Source organism: Mesoplodon densirostris, chromosome 16 (assembly GCF_025265405.1).
Source record: "Mesoplodon densirostris isolate mMesDen1 chromosome 16, mMesDen1 primary haplotype, whole genome shotgun sequence".
NCBI classification, from domain to species: domain Eukaryota; kingdom Metazoa; phylum Chordata; class Mammalia; order Artiodactyla; family Ziphiidae; genus Mesoplodon; species Mesoplodon densirostris.
This window is the reverse complement of record NC_082676.1, coordinates 67,001,556-67,017,440: the sequence shown is the minus strand read 5'-3', so window position 1 is coordinate 67,017,440 and position 15,885 is coordinate 67,001,556. Positions and strand designations below refer to the sequence as shown.

General features: G+C 45.8%; 2 protein-coding genes across 6 annotated transcripts in view; one reads left to right on the top strand and one right to left on the bottom strand.

Moving 5' to 3' along the window:
• Positions 1 to 937, bottom strand: part of LUC7L (LUC7 like) — a 30,352-nt gene extending 29,415 nt beyond the window's left edge. The window contains exon 1 of one of the 3 annotated variants that reach the window (XM_060078221.1): positions 715 to 937. Coding sequence is in view for 1 of the 3 variants with exons in the window: in XM_060078220.1 (XP_059934203.1) it covers positions 715 to 775 (61 nt within the window). In the remaining 2 variants the exon portion in view is untranslated. Of the gene's footprint in view, positions 1 to 179; positions 249 to 714 lie in introns of those variants that run through there. The other 2 variants (XM_060078220.1, XM_060078222.1) reach the window with 2 other exon arrangements.
• An 8,512-nt stretch (positions 938 to 9,449) lies between these two features.
• Positions 9,450 to 15,885, top strand: part of FAM234A (family with sequence similarity 234 member A) — a 32,145-nt gene continuing 25,709 nt past the window's right edge. For 2 of the 3 annotated variants that reach the window (XM_060078367.1, XM_060078370.1), the window contains exon 1: positions 9,450 to 9,536. The gene's annotated coding sequence lies outside the window, so the exon portion shown is untranslated. Of the gene's footprint in view, positions 9,537 to 14,161; positions 14,288 to 15,885 lie in introns of all 3 variants that reach the window. The other variant, XM_060078369.1, reaches the window with a different exon arrangement.

Below are 15,885 nucleotides of genomic sequence, written 5' to 3'. Positions count from 1 at the left end.
AAATAAAGTGCAAACAATCTGCACAGCCCTGCGAATGTGCCAGTGTGAACTTACAACTTCATTACTTCGGTAGAAAAGAAAACACAAACCACAGCAGGTATATAGTTTTGCAAAGATGCAACCGCTTTCTCCTGAGACAACCATCATGATCTTGCGCTCCTCCCTACAGTACAACCTACCTAACGACTGCCAAGCGCTGGCTAAACAGAGGCTCTCCTGTGTGGCTAGAGGAAAAGGGGGCTGGAAAAGCACGCGGCAGGAACCCACGTTAGAAAAGCTCAATTTACGGCTCCCCTTGCAACGGTACAGAACAAGAACGGCCGGGGTTTCCAGGCCATCCGGCTCCCTTGCGCGGAGGAGCTCCGCCAGCCCGCTGCCAGCGCCCAGAGCCCACGCTGGCTGCAGCCCTTCGCCGACTCCCGGTTCGAGGAGCGGCGGGGGCCGCGGGGGTGGAGGGGGGGCGGAGAAATCGCAGGAAGGTCAACGGGGAGGGGGCTGGCGCCCCACCGACGACGCGGGCTCCGAGGGAGGAGCCCGCCGGGGACCCAGCCTGCGGGAAGAGCTCAAACAAAGGCCCGGCGCCCCCGGTCGGCGCGCGGGGGAGGGGAAGACGCCCGCGCAGGCGCAGACGGTCGCAGCCCCCCGCCTCAGGCCGCCCGGCGGCCTCGCCTCGCTCCCGCCCCAGCCCCCGCCTGGCCGGCCGCCCCTACTCACCGTCCCGGGCCGTGCCCATGAGCTGGTCCAGCAGGGCCCGCATCTGCGCCTGGGCGGACATGGTGGCCGGCGAGAGCGGCAGGAGCGGCCGCGATGGCTTCTCTCAGACAGCGGCAGCGGCGGCGGCGGGGGCGGCGGCGGCAGCGCGGCGGCAACGAAGAAGGGTCGCGGCGGCAACGAAGAAGGGTCGCGTCGGCCTCGAACCCGCTCGGCTTCTTCCCGCCGCGGGGCACGCCGGGAGGAATTGCGTCGGCACCGGCGCGTGGCCTGCTGGGAAATGTAGTTTGGGGGCGGAGCCAGAGTCTCTGATGAACAAGCGAGCTGTGCACGGTGCGGGGCCAAAGTGCCAACCCTGATTTTAGTGTGGAACCCAAAACATACGTGCTCCGCTGAGGCTAAGCCGCAATAAAGTGAAATAAATGTAGACAATACAAAACAAGAAAATAGGGCTTCCCTCGTGGCGCAGTGGTTGAGAGTCCGCCTCCGCCTGCCGATGCAGGGGACACAGGTTCGTGCCCCGGCCCGGGAAGATCCCACATGCCGCGGTGCGGCTGGGCCCGTGAGTCATGGCCGCTGAGCCTGCGCGTCCGGAGCCTGTGCTCCGCCACGGGAGAGGCCACAACAGTGAGAGGCCCGCGTACCGCAAACAAAACAAAACAAAACAAGAAAATAAATCCCGTGTTTTCTTTCTAGCCGTGAAACTGGGAACGTATCCTTTAGCTACTCTCAGACTGTTTTTTTACACCTGTCAAAATGGTGCCTGCCACATGACTTGTGAAAGTTAAATGAAGCATGGACTTCCTGTTAGGTTCTGTGACTACTACTTGGTGGTGGTCCCTGAGTTCACAGTCTGCCATCCACCAAGACTGCTCTGGCCCTGGCCACTTCCAGGACTGACAATGAGCCTCTGACACATGTGTACAGCGGACAGTAGGGGACCGTGATTCATACCATTGGAACTGTCCACATATCCAGATGTGCATTTGCTTGTTCCGACTGCAGTGCCCTCACACCTAAAGGCCTGCAGGATGCCTGATTTACTGACATGGAATCCTGCACAACTTTGCCTCATATAAAGAAATCCATTTTCTGGTAAAGCAGGTCAATTATTTATTTCTGTATAGCAAGCCGCTTCAAAACTCAGTGGTGTAAAACAAAAATGATTTATTATTTCTCATTATTCTGTGGAGTTCAGGCAGGGCTCAGCTGGGCCCTGGGCTCTTTGCTCTAGGTGATTTGGCTTGGTTCACAAAATTGCTTGTGTATGAAACTGGGCTGAGCAAAGATCCAAGAAGGCCACACTGATGGTCTGGCCCCTCTGTGGTTCTCCATGTGGCTTCTGTCTCTGTACCTGACATCATAACATTCTGAAGTCTAGCCCAGCTTACTACATAGTATGGCAGCTGGCTGCCCCAGGGGAAGGAGTGGAAGCTGTCAGTCCTTTTAAGGCCTAGGCTGAGACCCCAAGAACTCTCCTTCTACCATTACCTATTAGTCAAAGCAAGTCAAAAGGTGGGACTGCCCTGGTAGTCCAGTGGGTAAGACTCCACACTTCCAATGCAGGGGACACGGGTTTGATCCCTGGTCAAGGAACTAAGATATTATATGCCATGCGGCATGGCACACACACAAAAAAGTCTGTGATTTAGTTAATAACAATGTACTAATGTTAATTTCTTAGTTTTGACAAATGTTTCATAGTTATGTAAGATATGAACCCAAGGAGAAACTTGGGGAAGGGTATATGGGAATGTTTGTACTATTTTTGCAATTTTTCTGTAAATCTAAAATCCTTCCAAAATTAAAATTTATTTAAAAAATAGTATGTAGAAACAAATTCAAACAAGTTATTATCACAATAATATAAAGAGATTAAATTTATTAGTTAAAAGAGAAAAATAGGATTTCATGAAAATCCATTTTTATGCTATTTAGAAGCAATACACTTGAAATACAAAGACATGTAAAGGTTGAAAGTAAAAGTGTGGGAAAATATGTAGGCTAACACCAACATAAACAAAGCTGATATAGTTACAGTATAAGGTTTAAGGGAAAAAATATTAAGGATGGAGAAGTCATTGTATTGAAAAGGGGTTTGTTCACAGTAAGTTTCAACAATTTTAATCTTGCATGCACCTAATCAAATAGCCTCAAAATATGCAAACCAAAAGATGACAGACCTGCAGGAAAAACAAATACACCATCACAAAAGTAGATTTCAATATACACCTTTTAAAGTGTTTTGACTAACACAACATTGTAAATCAACTATACTTCCATTTTTTTTTTAATGTAGGGGGCTTCGCTGGTGGCGCAGTGGTTAAGAATCTGCTGCCAACACAGGGGACACGGGTTCGAGCCCTGGTCCAGGAAAATGCCACATGCTGCAGAGCAACTAAGCCCGTGCGCCACAACTACTGAGCCTGCACTCTAGAGCCTGTGAGCCACAACTACTGAGCCCATGCACCACAACTACTGAAGCCTGCGTGCCTAGAGTCCATGCTTCACAACAAGAGAAGCCACCGCAATGAGAAGCCCGCGCACCGCAACGAAGAGTAACCCCCACTAGCTGCAACTAGAGAAAGGCTGCGTGCAGCAATGAAGACCCAATGCAGCCAAAAATAAATAAATGTATTTTTTTTTAAAAAGAAGGAAATGTAGGAAATTCCCTGGCAGTCCAGTGGAGGTACATTCACTGTAGGGGCCCAGGGTTCAATCCCTGGTCAAGGTACTAAGATCCTGCAAGCTGCGTGGTATGGCACCACCCCCCGCAAAAAATAAAAAGTAAATGTATAGTCTTAAATGCTTAAAATATTTTTTAAAGGCAGTAATTTCATGACCTAACAAGCATTCAACTTGAGTTAGAAAAGGAAAAACACAACATGACTGAATAAAGCAGAAAGGAGATTACAAAAAGAAGAAAGAAATCAACATAAAAGAAAATAAACATACAATAGAAAGGATCAACTGGGCCAAAAGGTGGTGTTTTGTTTTTCTGAGGTTTTTTTTTCGGCTGCATTGGGTCTTCGTTGCCGCGCGCAGGCTTTCTCTACTTGAAGCGAGTGGGGGCTACTCTTTGTTACGGTCCACAGGCTTCTCATTGTGGTGGCTTCTCTTGTTGCGGAGCACGGGCTCTAGGGCTCTAGGCGCACAGGCTTCAGTAGTTGTGGCGTGCCAGCTCAGTAGTTGTGGCTCACAGGCTTAGTTGCTCCGCGGCATGTGGGATCTTCCCGGACCAGGGATCGAACCGTGTCCCCTGCGTTGGCGGGCGGATTCTCAACCACCACGCCACCAGGGAAATCCCAAAAGGTGGGGGTTTTTTTGTTTTTGTTTTTTTTGCGGTACGCGGGCCTCTCACTGTTGTGGCCTCTCCCATTGCGGAGCACAGGCTCCAGAAGCGCAGGCTCAGCAACCATGGCTCACGGGCCCAGCCTCCCGGGCCTAGCCGCTCCGCGGTATGTGAGATCTTCCCGGACCGGGGCATGAACCCATGTCCCCTGCATTGGCAGGCAGATTCTCAACCTCTGTGCCACTAAGGAAGGCCCAAAAGGTGGTTTCTTGAAGAGACTAACAACATAGACAAACTTCTGGTGAAACTGATGGAAAAAAAAAAAAGATAGCACAAAGTAAAGAATAAAATGGGAGTGTAACCACAGAGAGAGAAGAAATTAAAAACTAAGAGAACACTATGAACTTTATGCCACTATATTTGAAACCTTGTATTAAATGGAAAATTCCTGGAAAAATATAATATTAAAATGGACACAATAATAACAATAAAGTCAGAACTGTCATGTAATTGTTAAATAAACTAAAAGAGTAATTTAAAATCTTCCTCAGGCCCCTTGCAGCAGTTTGTGTGATGGCTGAAAAAGCATCTGAACTGCAGGAAGAGAATGATGATGGCCAGCAGGTTCATGTGATGCCTAGGAGAGACCTCGACAGTCCACAGGAGCAGGTAGGCAGAGGCAGCCAGCGTTGGTCCAACCGTCTCACAGTGGGGTCTTGCTGCAGCTCTAGGAAGAGGGGAAAGAAGGCCCCCAGAGAGGAGGAGACTGCTGACCATGGAAAAAACAAAACACTAAGATACACTTAATAAAATTAAGCTCTAACTCTAAATATTACAATGTATGTGAAAGTACAAAGGAAAAAAACACACACTTGTATACTAGGGAAAATTCTATTTTGCTTTCTCTAAATTTTAATTTTTCTCAAGAGTCAAAAGGCTGTAATTGTGCTTCATTTTAAGAACAGCAAGTCAGAAATGTCAAAAATTTAAAGTGTCATCCATCTTGGGGCAAAAACCAGACTTATGCTATCAGTCTTTAAAAGTCTTAAGCCTGGGATTTCCCCGGTGGCTCAGTGGATAAGACTAAGAAGCCCGCATGCCACAACTGAAAAAAAAAGAAAAAGAAAAAGAAAAAAAAGATCCTGCATGTCGCAACTAAGACCTGGCACAGCCAAAATTTAAAAAAATAATAAAATAAATGTTGCTCTCCATCTGGCTCTACAATGATTAGGTGACCAGCCACTGCAGTCGCTAACCTTCAACACACCCTGAAATAAGTTCAGGGCCAAGATCAGGAATGAGGCCCTCTGTGCTCTGGGAAAACTGGCAGAACAGGCCTTCAGATAGGTAGGTAATCTCATGACAAAACTTTATGAACCCAATTTCTTGCATCTTTTCATACCTAGAAAAGCAGTAAAATAATTAACAGAGACATCTGCCCCTCATGACTAGCAGCAACCTGTACCAAGATGTATGCTTGATTGCACATTACTCCCCTCACCAAAAGCATATACATAATATATACTGACCCCGCCCCCCCCGCCCCTCCCCGTTCCAAAGTTCAGAGCGCACTGACCGGCTGTATCTTCTGCCACAGTCCTCAGTAAGCCGCAAATAAACCTGAACTCTTGGGGGCTTCCCTGGTGGTGCAGTGGTTGAGAGTCCACCTGCCGATGCAGGAGACACGGGTTCATGCCCCAATCCGGAAAGATCCCATATGCCGCGAAGCGGCTAGATGGCCGCTAAGCCTGCGCGTCCAGAGCGAGGTCACAACAGTAAGAGGCCCGCGTATTGCAAAAAACAAACAAACAAAAAACTGAACTCACAGCGCTCATGTTGTGTGTGGTTTGTTGTTTTTTTCAGTTGACGTTACCCAGAGCGTCACCTCAGTATCTGAAGTTTCCCTCTGTCCCCTCCTCCTCTAATAAGTTGGGGTTTTATGCACCAGCATCAAGGTATTAATAAATCTTATATTAAAATTTTTCCTCAAAGAATGCATCAGGCCCACCTAGTTTTATTGGTGAAAGACTGGTTTTCTACCCAACTTTTTAAAGGAACAGACCACTCCGATCCACAACCCTTTCTGAAAAATATAAAATGATTAAATATTCCCCAATTCATTCTATGAGGCCAATATAATCTTGATAGCAAAACTAGACAAGGATAGTAAAATAAAGTGCAGTATAATCCAACCTCACTCATAAACATAGAGCCAAACATTCTAAACAATATCAGCAAATGAAATCCAGCAACATGTAAAAGGATAATAGGCCATGAGCAACTTGGTTTAATCTAGGCATACAAGGATCAGTTATCTTTAGAAAGTTAATAGCATTTACCACATTAAACGACTAAAGGAGAAAAAAAAAGATTAAAGGAGAAAAACTGCATAATCATCACAAGAGATGCAGAAAAAACTTAATAAAATTCAATGCACATTGATGATGTAGATGAAAAATTAATCAATCGACCTGAGAAAGAAATGAAAATTTTTATTCGAGCCAAATTTGAGGACTATAACCCAGGAAGAGCAACTCAGAAAGCTCTGAGAACTGTTCTGCCCATTAGAAGTCAAGGAACAGTGCTATAAGTTTTTTGAGACAGAGGGCTGTACATCAAATGACACATTATTGACAGTTTACATGATCCAGATCTAAGTGTCATCGTGGTAGGTCAGGTAGTCCCGTACAAGATCAAGAAAGAATGTTATCTTTTAAGGAGTCCTCTTGTGGGTGCTGGGAGAACGCTGCTGTTTATGGTTGAGCAGATATTTCTGCAGATGGGGAGGTTTGGTCGACACATAATGCAGATATACAATGCACAGTGGTGGGGAGAGGGGAGGCAAAGGGCAGAGAAGAATTTTTTATGATTAAATTTTTCTTGTCTTGCTCTAAAATATGAATTTTATTTCACAATAATAAAAAAAACTCTTAGGGAATTAGGAATAGAAGGAAACATTTCTAACCTGTTAAAGAGTATCTACAAAAAAAAATCCTACAGCAAATGGTCAACTATTGTAAATATTCTCTTTAAAATCAGGAACAGGACAAAGATGCACACTACTGCTTCTATTTATCAGCTCAGAATGGCAAGAAAAATAAAGACATAAGGATTGAGGGGGAAGAAACAAAATTGTCTTTATTCAGATTATATGATTATATTCTGAGAAAGTTCAAAAGAATCCACCAACAAAGTATTAAAAATATTCTTAGAATGGTTGCTGGTTAAAAAAAATATGGAAATCTTTGCACTATTTCAATATGCCAACAATGGAAAATGTAATATTTTTTAAAGACACTTTTTTTTTCGACTGCACCTCACGGCTTGTGGGATCTTAGTTCCCCAACAAGGGATCGAACCCATGCCCCCTGCAATGGAAGCACAGAGTCCTAACCACTGGACCACCAGGGAATGCCCAAGAAAATATTATCAATAGCATTGAAAACCGCAAAATGCCATCTAATAAAAAGAAATAAAAATCTTACTGTAAGACATCACAGAAGGCCTAAATTAAGTGCAGAGAGAGTCTGAGCCCGTGTTCTTTTTTATTTATTTATTTACGGCTGCACTGGGTCTTTGCTGCTGCGCAAAGGCTTTCTCTAGCTGTGGTGAGCAGGGTTTACTCCTCGTTGTGCTTCGTTGCGGTGTGTGGGCTCAGGGAAATCCTGAGCCCGCGTTCTAGGTAAGAAGATAAATCACGTCAGTTCTCCAGTGTGATTTACAGATTGGGGACCATTCTACTGAAAAGCCCTACAGGGTTCTTTTGTGGAACTTGGCCTGATTGTGATTTTGACCGAAGAATGAATGGCTGAAGCTTTCCAGAAGAAAAATAAGGTGGAGGGACCTGTCCAACCAGGTATCACAAGTTACTATAAGGGTATTGTAATTGAGATTGTGTGGCACCTGCACACCAGAAGAGACTATGTAATGATCCCAGGAAGAAGCTGTGGGCATTTAAGACTTCCCTCCATCTCCCAGTGCTCCAGTAAAAAGCCCTAGTTCCCTGAGACTCTTCAGATACTTAGGAGAATGAAGTCTGTAGTAATTTGTCTAGTTAATTGCTGTGATTCAAAAGCATAATAACTTGCCTTATCTTTCTGAGAGGGTCAAGTAGTTTCAGCCTGGCTTAGGTGCCCAGGTACCCTGGGGCTGCTTGGGCCTGGAGAGATTCATCTAAATATCAAAATACTTGAGTCCAGAGGGGATCCTTTCAGGAGATGAGGAGGACAGATGTTTCTTTCCCTTTATGAACAGATGGAAGTCATTTCTCTGAATCCCTCACCTAGGGATGCTGTGTCAGTCCACTCACAAAGGAAAAATTTCCATCAGTTCTCAATGGGTTGGGTCGGGGGAGGCCTGTGGGAGGTGTGAGGGATGTTTCATACTTACTATTACTGTGGGGTAATTAACAAGAAACCTGATTTGATGCAGAACACCTTGTGTGAGCATTAGGACAAAGTTATCAATAATAAAGCTGAGGACTTGCCTGGTGGCGCAGTGGTTAAGAATCGCCTGCCAATGCAGGGGACACACGGGTTCGAGCCCTGGTCCGGGAAGATCCCACATGCCGCGGAGCAACTAAGCCCGTGCGCCACAACTACTGAGCCTGCGTTCTAGAGCCTGCGAGCCACAACTACTGAAGCTCGCGTGCCTAGAGCCCGTGCTCCGCAACAAGAAAAGCCACCGCAATGAGAAGCCTGCGCACCACAACGAAGAGTAGCCCCCACTCAACACAACTAGAGAAAGCCCGCGTACAGCAATGCAGACAAAAATAAATAAATTTATTAAAAAAATAATAATAGAGCCGAATTTTAAAAACCCAACAGAAACTCATGCATATACAGAGTTTTCTTAAAAATATGCCAGGTCGTTGGGGGAAAGAGGGACTAACTCAATAAACGGCATTAGGACTCCTGGTTATCCAAATGGAAAAAAAAAAATGAAGTTACCTTCTTACCCCATATTAAAGCTACTCCAAGCTGAATTAAGGACTTAAATGTTAAAATCAAAACTTTAAAAAACCATTAGGAAAATACGTGGGAGAGTAAGGGGGTAGGAAAGGATTCCTTAAACAAAACACAGAAAGTACTACCCATAAAATATTGGCACTTTTTTTATATTAAAGTGAAAAGACGAGACGCAAACCGAAATATTTACAACACGCCACCGACAAAAACTTAATATCCAATACATGGCGCCACGAAACAACACGAAAAGACAAGCCTTTCAGCAGAAACCTGGACCAATGACCAGAACAGGCACTTCCGGAAGAGGAAACGTCGGGCCAACGCAAGCAAAACCAACTAAAGATGCTCGAACGCGCTAACAACCGCGGAACCGGAGCAGACCGGCAGCAACCCCAAGGCAATCCGCAGGGCTGGCACTACCGTTGCTCAGCAACCGAGCCGGCCGCGGGGCAGGGCCTGAGCGCGCTTCCGCCCCGCCCGAGCGGAAGTGACGCCGGGGCGGGGCCGAGCAGCCTGGTGGCGGCGCGGGCAGCATCTCTGGCAACCTCGGGAGGGCGCGGCGGCGGGTGAGTAGCGCGTCCTCTTCCTTCTCGCGCGTGCGCTCCGCGGCCTCGCGCGGGTCCACCTCTTCCCTCCCGGGCCGTGTCTCTCCGCGTCGGCGCGGGGCCCCGGGAGACCCCCAGTCCCAAGAGCCCGCCCGTGCTCTCGCCCACCGCCCAGCGTTGGAGTCCGCGCGTGTCCGCGCCGCGCTGTGGGTGGAGGAGCTCCGCGGGAGCCGGGCAGCGCAGCGGGTTGGCAGGACCGACTGCCGCAGCCTGGGTTTCCGTGGCTCTCAGTTCAGTCCCTCTTTCCCCCAAAGACAGGATTTAACTCCCATTAGGAACCTTCCCACCCGCGTTGGCTGCATAGGAGGCAAGCTAGCCATCGCTGCACGGGTTGCCTGGAAGTAATTTAAAATATACTAATACTAAAACAGTATGTCCATGAGCTGCCTCTCGCCAGGCTCAGATATGCATGTCCTCTTTCTAGGACGGCGTCTGTTTGACGACTGGCTCAGTAACCCAAAGCTCAGCTGACGGTTACTCATCTATAGAGGTGATTGCTCCCTACAGCCTGTCTTACTGAGCAAAAGCAAAGCAGAGTTTAAAAGCGGGGAAGAACGCTGTCAGTCTGTGAGAGTTCTCACCTCCCCCATGACTTGATTGCCTGGGAGCTGACTGATAGGTTATCAGGGTATAGAGAACTGCAAATACTTGCAACCCCGTGATTTCAGCTGAGGAGCTTGTGTGATGTGCTCACCTACCCCTAGGCTGCTAATGTTCTTCTGAGCCTCAACCAGATGGCTCCATTGCTCTCTTTGCACTTTCCCTGTGAGCCTGAAGTTACAGCAGCTTAGATGAACTCAGCAAGTACTGAGTGTCTGCTGGGTGCCAGGCATATAGCACTCATCAAGACGGAATTCCTGTCCTCAAGGAGCTTCAATTCTACAGGAGGATACAGATAATAAGTAAGATAAATAAGCAAAATATGGAGCATGCTAAAGAGAGAATACGGATCAGGAAAGAGTGAAATGGAAATGACCCTGTTATCAATGAAGTGGACATTTATTTGGGCATTTTACCAGTTCTCTGAGTCCTTGTTGCACGGATTGGAGTGCTTTTGGCTTCAAGTGTCAAGCGTCCATTAAAACTAGTTCAACCTCTGGAGGCATTCCACCGACTTTCACTTAGGAAAGTCCAGGGGACCAGAAATAGATGGGGCCAGGGGCTTAAATGAGATCATCAGGATTTAGTGATGGAGTGTGGGGGTCTTACTACCATCCTCTCACACACTTTCTCTTTGACCTGTTTCTCTCTATGTTACCTTCCTTCTTCTCAGGTTCCTGCCTCTGCTCTGCCTGCTTGTATTAGTTATCTGCTGCTCTGTAACAAATCAACATCAATGATATTTTAATGGATTAAAACATCAAACATTTATTACCAGTTTCTGTGGGTCAGGAATTCAGGAGTGACTTAGGTGATTATAGTTCAAGGACTCTCATGGGATTCTTTTTTTTTTTTTGCCACTCCACGCAACATGCAAAATCTTAGTTCCCCGACCAGGGATCGAACCCATGTCCCCTGCATTGGGAGCGTGGAGTCTTAACCACTGGACCGCCAGGGAAGTCCCAAAGGACTCTATGGGGTTACAACCAAGATATTGGCTGGGGACGCAGTCATTTAAAGTCTTGATTGGGACCGGAGGGTCTGACTTCAAGACAGTCCACTCACTCAAGGCCTCAGTTCCTTGCTGGCTGGCTGTTGGCTGGAATCTTTATTTCCTAGCCACAGGGCCCACGTCCTCACATGTCGTTGTCTTCCCTCGGAGCAAGCGATAAGAGAGGAGAGAGAGGATGGTGGAAGTCACCATGGTTTTTATGATCTAGTTTTGGAATTTTGCTGCTGCTCCTGCCACATTCTGTTTGCTGGCATCACTAGGTACTAAAGACTTCACCTTTGAAGGGAGGCACATCAAAGAGCTTGTGAACATATTTTAAAACCACTCCTGTGGGAAAAGAGTGCCTATTCCTGTAATTCCAGTTGCAGTTCCGGATCTAGTATTTAGTTGGGTCCTAATCATGTGAATCTGATTAGTTAGCTAGCCCTGGGTAAGGAGCCCTCCCCAAAGTTACCAGAACCACACTAAGCTTGTGGGAAAGTGGATTTACCCAAAGAAAATCCAGGTACTGTTACAGAGAGGAGTGGATGTCAGGTAGTCAAACTGACCCCTATGTCTGATACATGCTATCTATTTCAAATCAGTTAGAAAAGTTTACAAGCAGAGCATAGCAAGAATTGGACATTTATTCAGACAGGTGAATGTGTATGTTTATTTTATGCTGTGCACTATGCTTTGTCCTGGGAAGACAAAGGCAATAAACGAGTGATGCCCTCCGAAGTTCTTCACCACCTGGGGGTAGGTCTCACCAGTGGCTCAGTGGGTATGGAGCAGTGGTGGGCGGTGGGTGGGTGGGGGTCTGGTTTGAGTGGGCTATGAAGGCCCAGTAGGAGTTACTGGTAGGTCAGCCTTGTGACGGGGGAACAGACGTTGGGTGTAGGGTTTGGGAAGACATGATACTAGAGGTAGGCGATAGCCAGGTCGTGGAAAGACCTGCAGGCAAACTCAGGTGGCTGAGCTTTGTTCTAAAGTTGTGAAGCATCAGTCAAGAGTTTCAAGCAGGGGAATGACATGATCAGGAGTTAATAGAAAGATGTCTCTTGCAACATCAAGGAAGGTTTGAGAGGGCTACAGAAATCCAGGTGAGAAGTTATAAAAATACGATCTAAAGTAGCGGCCGTTGAAAGGAGGGGTTCAACTGAAGAGATACGTCAGAATCTACAGAGTTTGTGGTTGTTTCAAAATTTACTACGTACCTCACCCGAAATCAGTCTTTAGAAAACCCACAAACTTAGTGAGTTTTGTTCCCACTCTGACTTTGTAAAATCCTTCATGGAGCTTAGGTTGTCTGGATGTGGTGTCCAAAAAGAAGAAGAATGCCGATTCCTAAATGAATAACCAGGAAGCAGATATTGAGAGATCAAGTAGCATATCTCTAACTTTTTAAAAATTGGAGCAAATTTTTTAAGAAATTGGAGGTGGGGCATGGGAGAGAAGTGTGGTCTGTAGATGGAAAAGGTTGGCTCTGTGTTGGTAATTGTTGAAGCTGGGTTGTGGATGAATGGGGCTGGTGGTCTCTACTTTCATGAATATTTAAACATTTATGTGACAACAGGTTTTTAAAAAATAAAGGTAAATAAGTAAATTGAAGTTAAGACCTATTTATAGGGTTGATCAAAAGTGATCAAGTAAGAATTATACTTTATCTTCTTAAGAGCTTCTGCTGTCCTTAATGTAAGGACAAGAAGAAACACTGATTTGTGGGGGAATCAAAGAAAATTAAATCTTCCTTAGAACTCAGGAAAAAAGCTTACTCCATGTTATTTTACAGACAAACCTACAAAACTTGTTCTGTGTAACAGTTGCTTGTCTGAAATTCTGATAGCCATTCCTCCATAACTCCCTTTTAGGTGGTATGCAGGCCGCCCTCAATTACTCTGAAAGTGTTGCATCTCGTGAAGGAGAGGAACTGTGTGCTGAGGTTCAGGCCCTAAGCACTGACCTGCCTGTGAAACACTTGCTTTTATCCGGGAACCATGTATGACCTTAAAATTTGTTCTCATTTGAAAGATGATTAAGGGCCTATTGTCTGTCTTGAGATTATTTTTTGGTGAAGAGAAGAAGTAGTTGTTCAGCTGTAAACAGCTGAACACTGTAGCCGTCATTGTCTGACTTCTGCTTTGCTCAGCCGAAAACCCAGTCTGCCCAGTTGGGTTCTGTGGGCGTCTGTCACATGCCTCTGGTTGAAGTGCTGTCAGAACACTCGGGCCACTGGGCCGGGACACAGGCCTGCTAATGTATAAGACATTCCTAAACTGTTTGTATATGTCACAGCTGGCTTTGGGGATGAGCATTTGAGCACTCACACTAGAAGATCGGGTTTTGATTACAGGTCATGAGGTCTGTGCATCCAGACAAGCCCTTGAATGAAGAACGTGATGGGCCTTATCCCACCTTCTTGTCAAGGAATGGCTTCCGAAAGCTCTCTCCCCCGCTTCACTGACACTTAGTTTAACTGACACCTACCAAGCGTCTGTCGTTTGTTTGGCACCAGGGAAGTCCTGCTGCCCTAAAATAGCTCTTGGTCAGAGGCTGTGGGAGGAGTATTATGGGTGCTTTGAAAGAAAAAGTTCGAGTTCTCAGGTGGAAGGTGGCCTTCCTGATCCGCGGTGCTCACATAGGCTTGATGCTAGTCCAGCCGAGGCTCGGAGCACTGAGAGGGCCTCCTGGCAGGAGGACCGGCCCGAGGGAAGACTTGAAAATCCGGATCCCTGGGAGTTCCCTGGTGGTACAGAGGTTAGGACTCTGCGCTTTCACTGCTGAGGATGCAAGTTCAGTCCCTGGTCGGGGAACTAAGATGCCATAAGCCGCCTGGCACAGACCAAAAAAAAAAAAGAAAAGAAAACCAGGATCCCTTACTGGTCAAATCACAGCAAGGCCAAGTGGACAAAGGCGATTTGCAGATAAAACACACGCCCAGTGGATACATGACAAGATGCAGTATGTTTTGTCCAATGTAATTTCTGTCCTTTAGAAAAGTAACCCCGCTGAGTGTGAACTAGGGGTGAGAGCTCCCCAGTGGAAAGAAAGAAATCTGCTCCACTCTCAGCTGCACCTTCAGAGTCACCCTGGACCGTATCAGTACGCAGTCCGGAGAGTGGTAAGCTGATCTTTTCGTGGTTTAATCCAGTGACAAAATCCTTTCACTTTCTATTACTAACTGGTGAAGCTAGATGGTAAAGTTAATCTATAATCAGAGTCTTTTCCTAAGTATTCCTTACATGTTTTCTCCATTTAAAAAGCTCATCTGCACAACAATATAAATCAACTACACTCCAATAAAAATTTAAAAAATAATAATAAAAAAATTAAAAAGCTCATCTGCTGTTTCCTCCAAGCCTCTCCTCTGCCTATTTAAATGTATTTTCTCTCTGTGTGTTTTCTAATTTGCAGGTACCTTTGATTAAAATAATGTCTACTTTGTGAAATTGTCACCCTAGTGAGGTCAAGTAATACGAGAAGTAGCTACTCCTGTGTGAGTGGAGGAAGGTGTTCTGTGTCTGGGCAAATAGAAGTGGGCTACTCCTGTATTCTGTCACAGAGCTGACTGTAGTACCAAGTTCTCAAAATTCTCAACTAAAACCAGAGTTAAGATTTTAAGGTATCCAGTTTAAACTGAACAAAAATTTTACTTAGTTTAAACCAATTTTTAAAATATGCAAACTACCTTTCCAGTGGAAGTGCTTAATTTTCAAAGTCTGATCTCTTTGATTCATTGTCCGAAAAGAATTCTGTAAAATTGAAAATTTAAAAATTGGGGGGGTGCATCTCTTGTTAAAGTCCCCTGAAGTGATCTTTTCTCCTCAAAAAAAAAAGTTACCAGATTTTAGTTTAAAAAGGTTAAACCCCCTACTTTCATAATAGATGTAGAATTGTCAGTTATTTGTTGGGGCAGTTTTCCCTTTTCCCTCTGCCCTTGTTAGAATCTTTTTTTTTTTTAAGATTTAATTTTATTTATTTTTAGCTGCATTGCATCTTCGTTGCTGCATGCGGGCTTTCTTTAGTTGTGGCGAGCAGCGGCTACTCTTTGTTGTGGTTCCTGGGCTTTTCAATGTGGTGGCTTCCCTTGTTGTGGAGCATGGGCTCTAGGTGCGTGGATTTCAGTAGTTGCAGCATGCAGACTCAGTATTTGTGGCTCACGGGCTCTAGAGCGCAGGCTCAGTAGTTGTGGCACACGGGGTTAGTTGCTCCACGGCATGTGGGATTTTCCCGGACCAGGGATCGAACCCATGTGCCCTGCATTGGCGGGCAGATTCTTATGCACTGAGACACCAGCAAAGTCCCTGCCCTTGTTAGAATCTTTTTTTTTTAAACAGCATCATTGCTTATTTATTCTCAGTGTTTCACCTGTTAGAGTCTTTATGCTTTCTTTATCCATCAAAAAAAGTTAGAGTGAGACATTTTTATTTTTGAATTTTCTGTTCCCTCTGTCTCAGTAAACTGTTCTCAGAGAAAGAACTCTTGGAGAAAAAGGAGTTATTTCCTTTATGCAAATACTGCGTATTCCTGCCCCTCCAAATGTTAATTGTTACTGAGCTTTACTGTCCTTCCCCACCAGGCAGGAGGGCAGGTTTGGCCTTGAGCAGGCACACCCGCAGGTGTGTGGCCCTTTGAAAAGCTGTACACAGGGATTGCATGTTTATCTCAAGCAGGTTATTCTTAGATTCATACCTTTTACCCTAATATGTATCATATTGA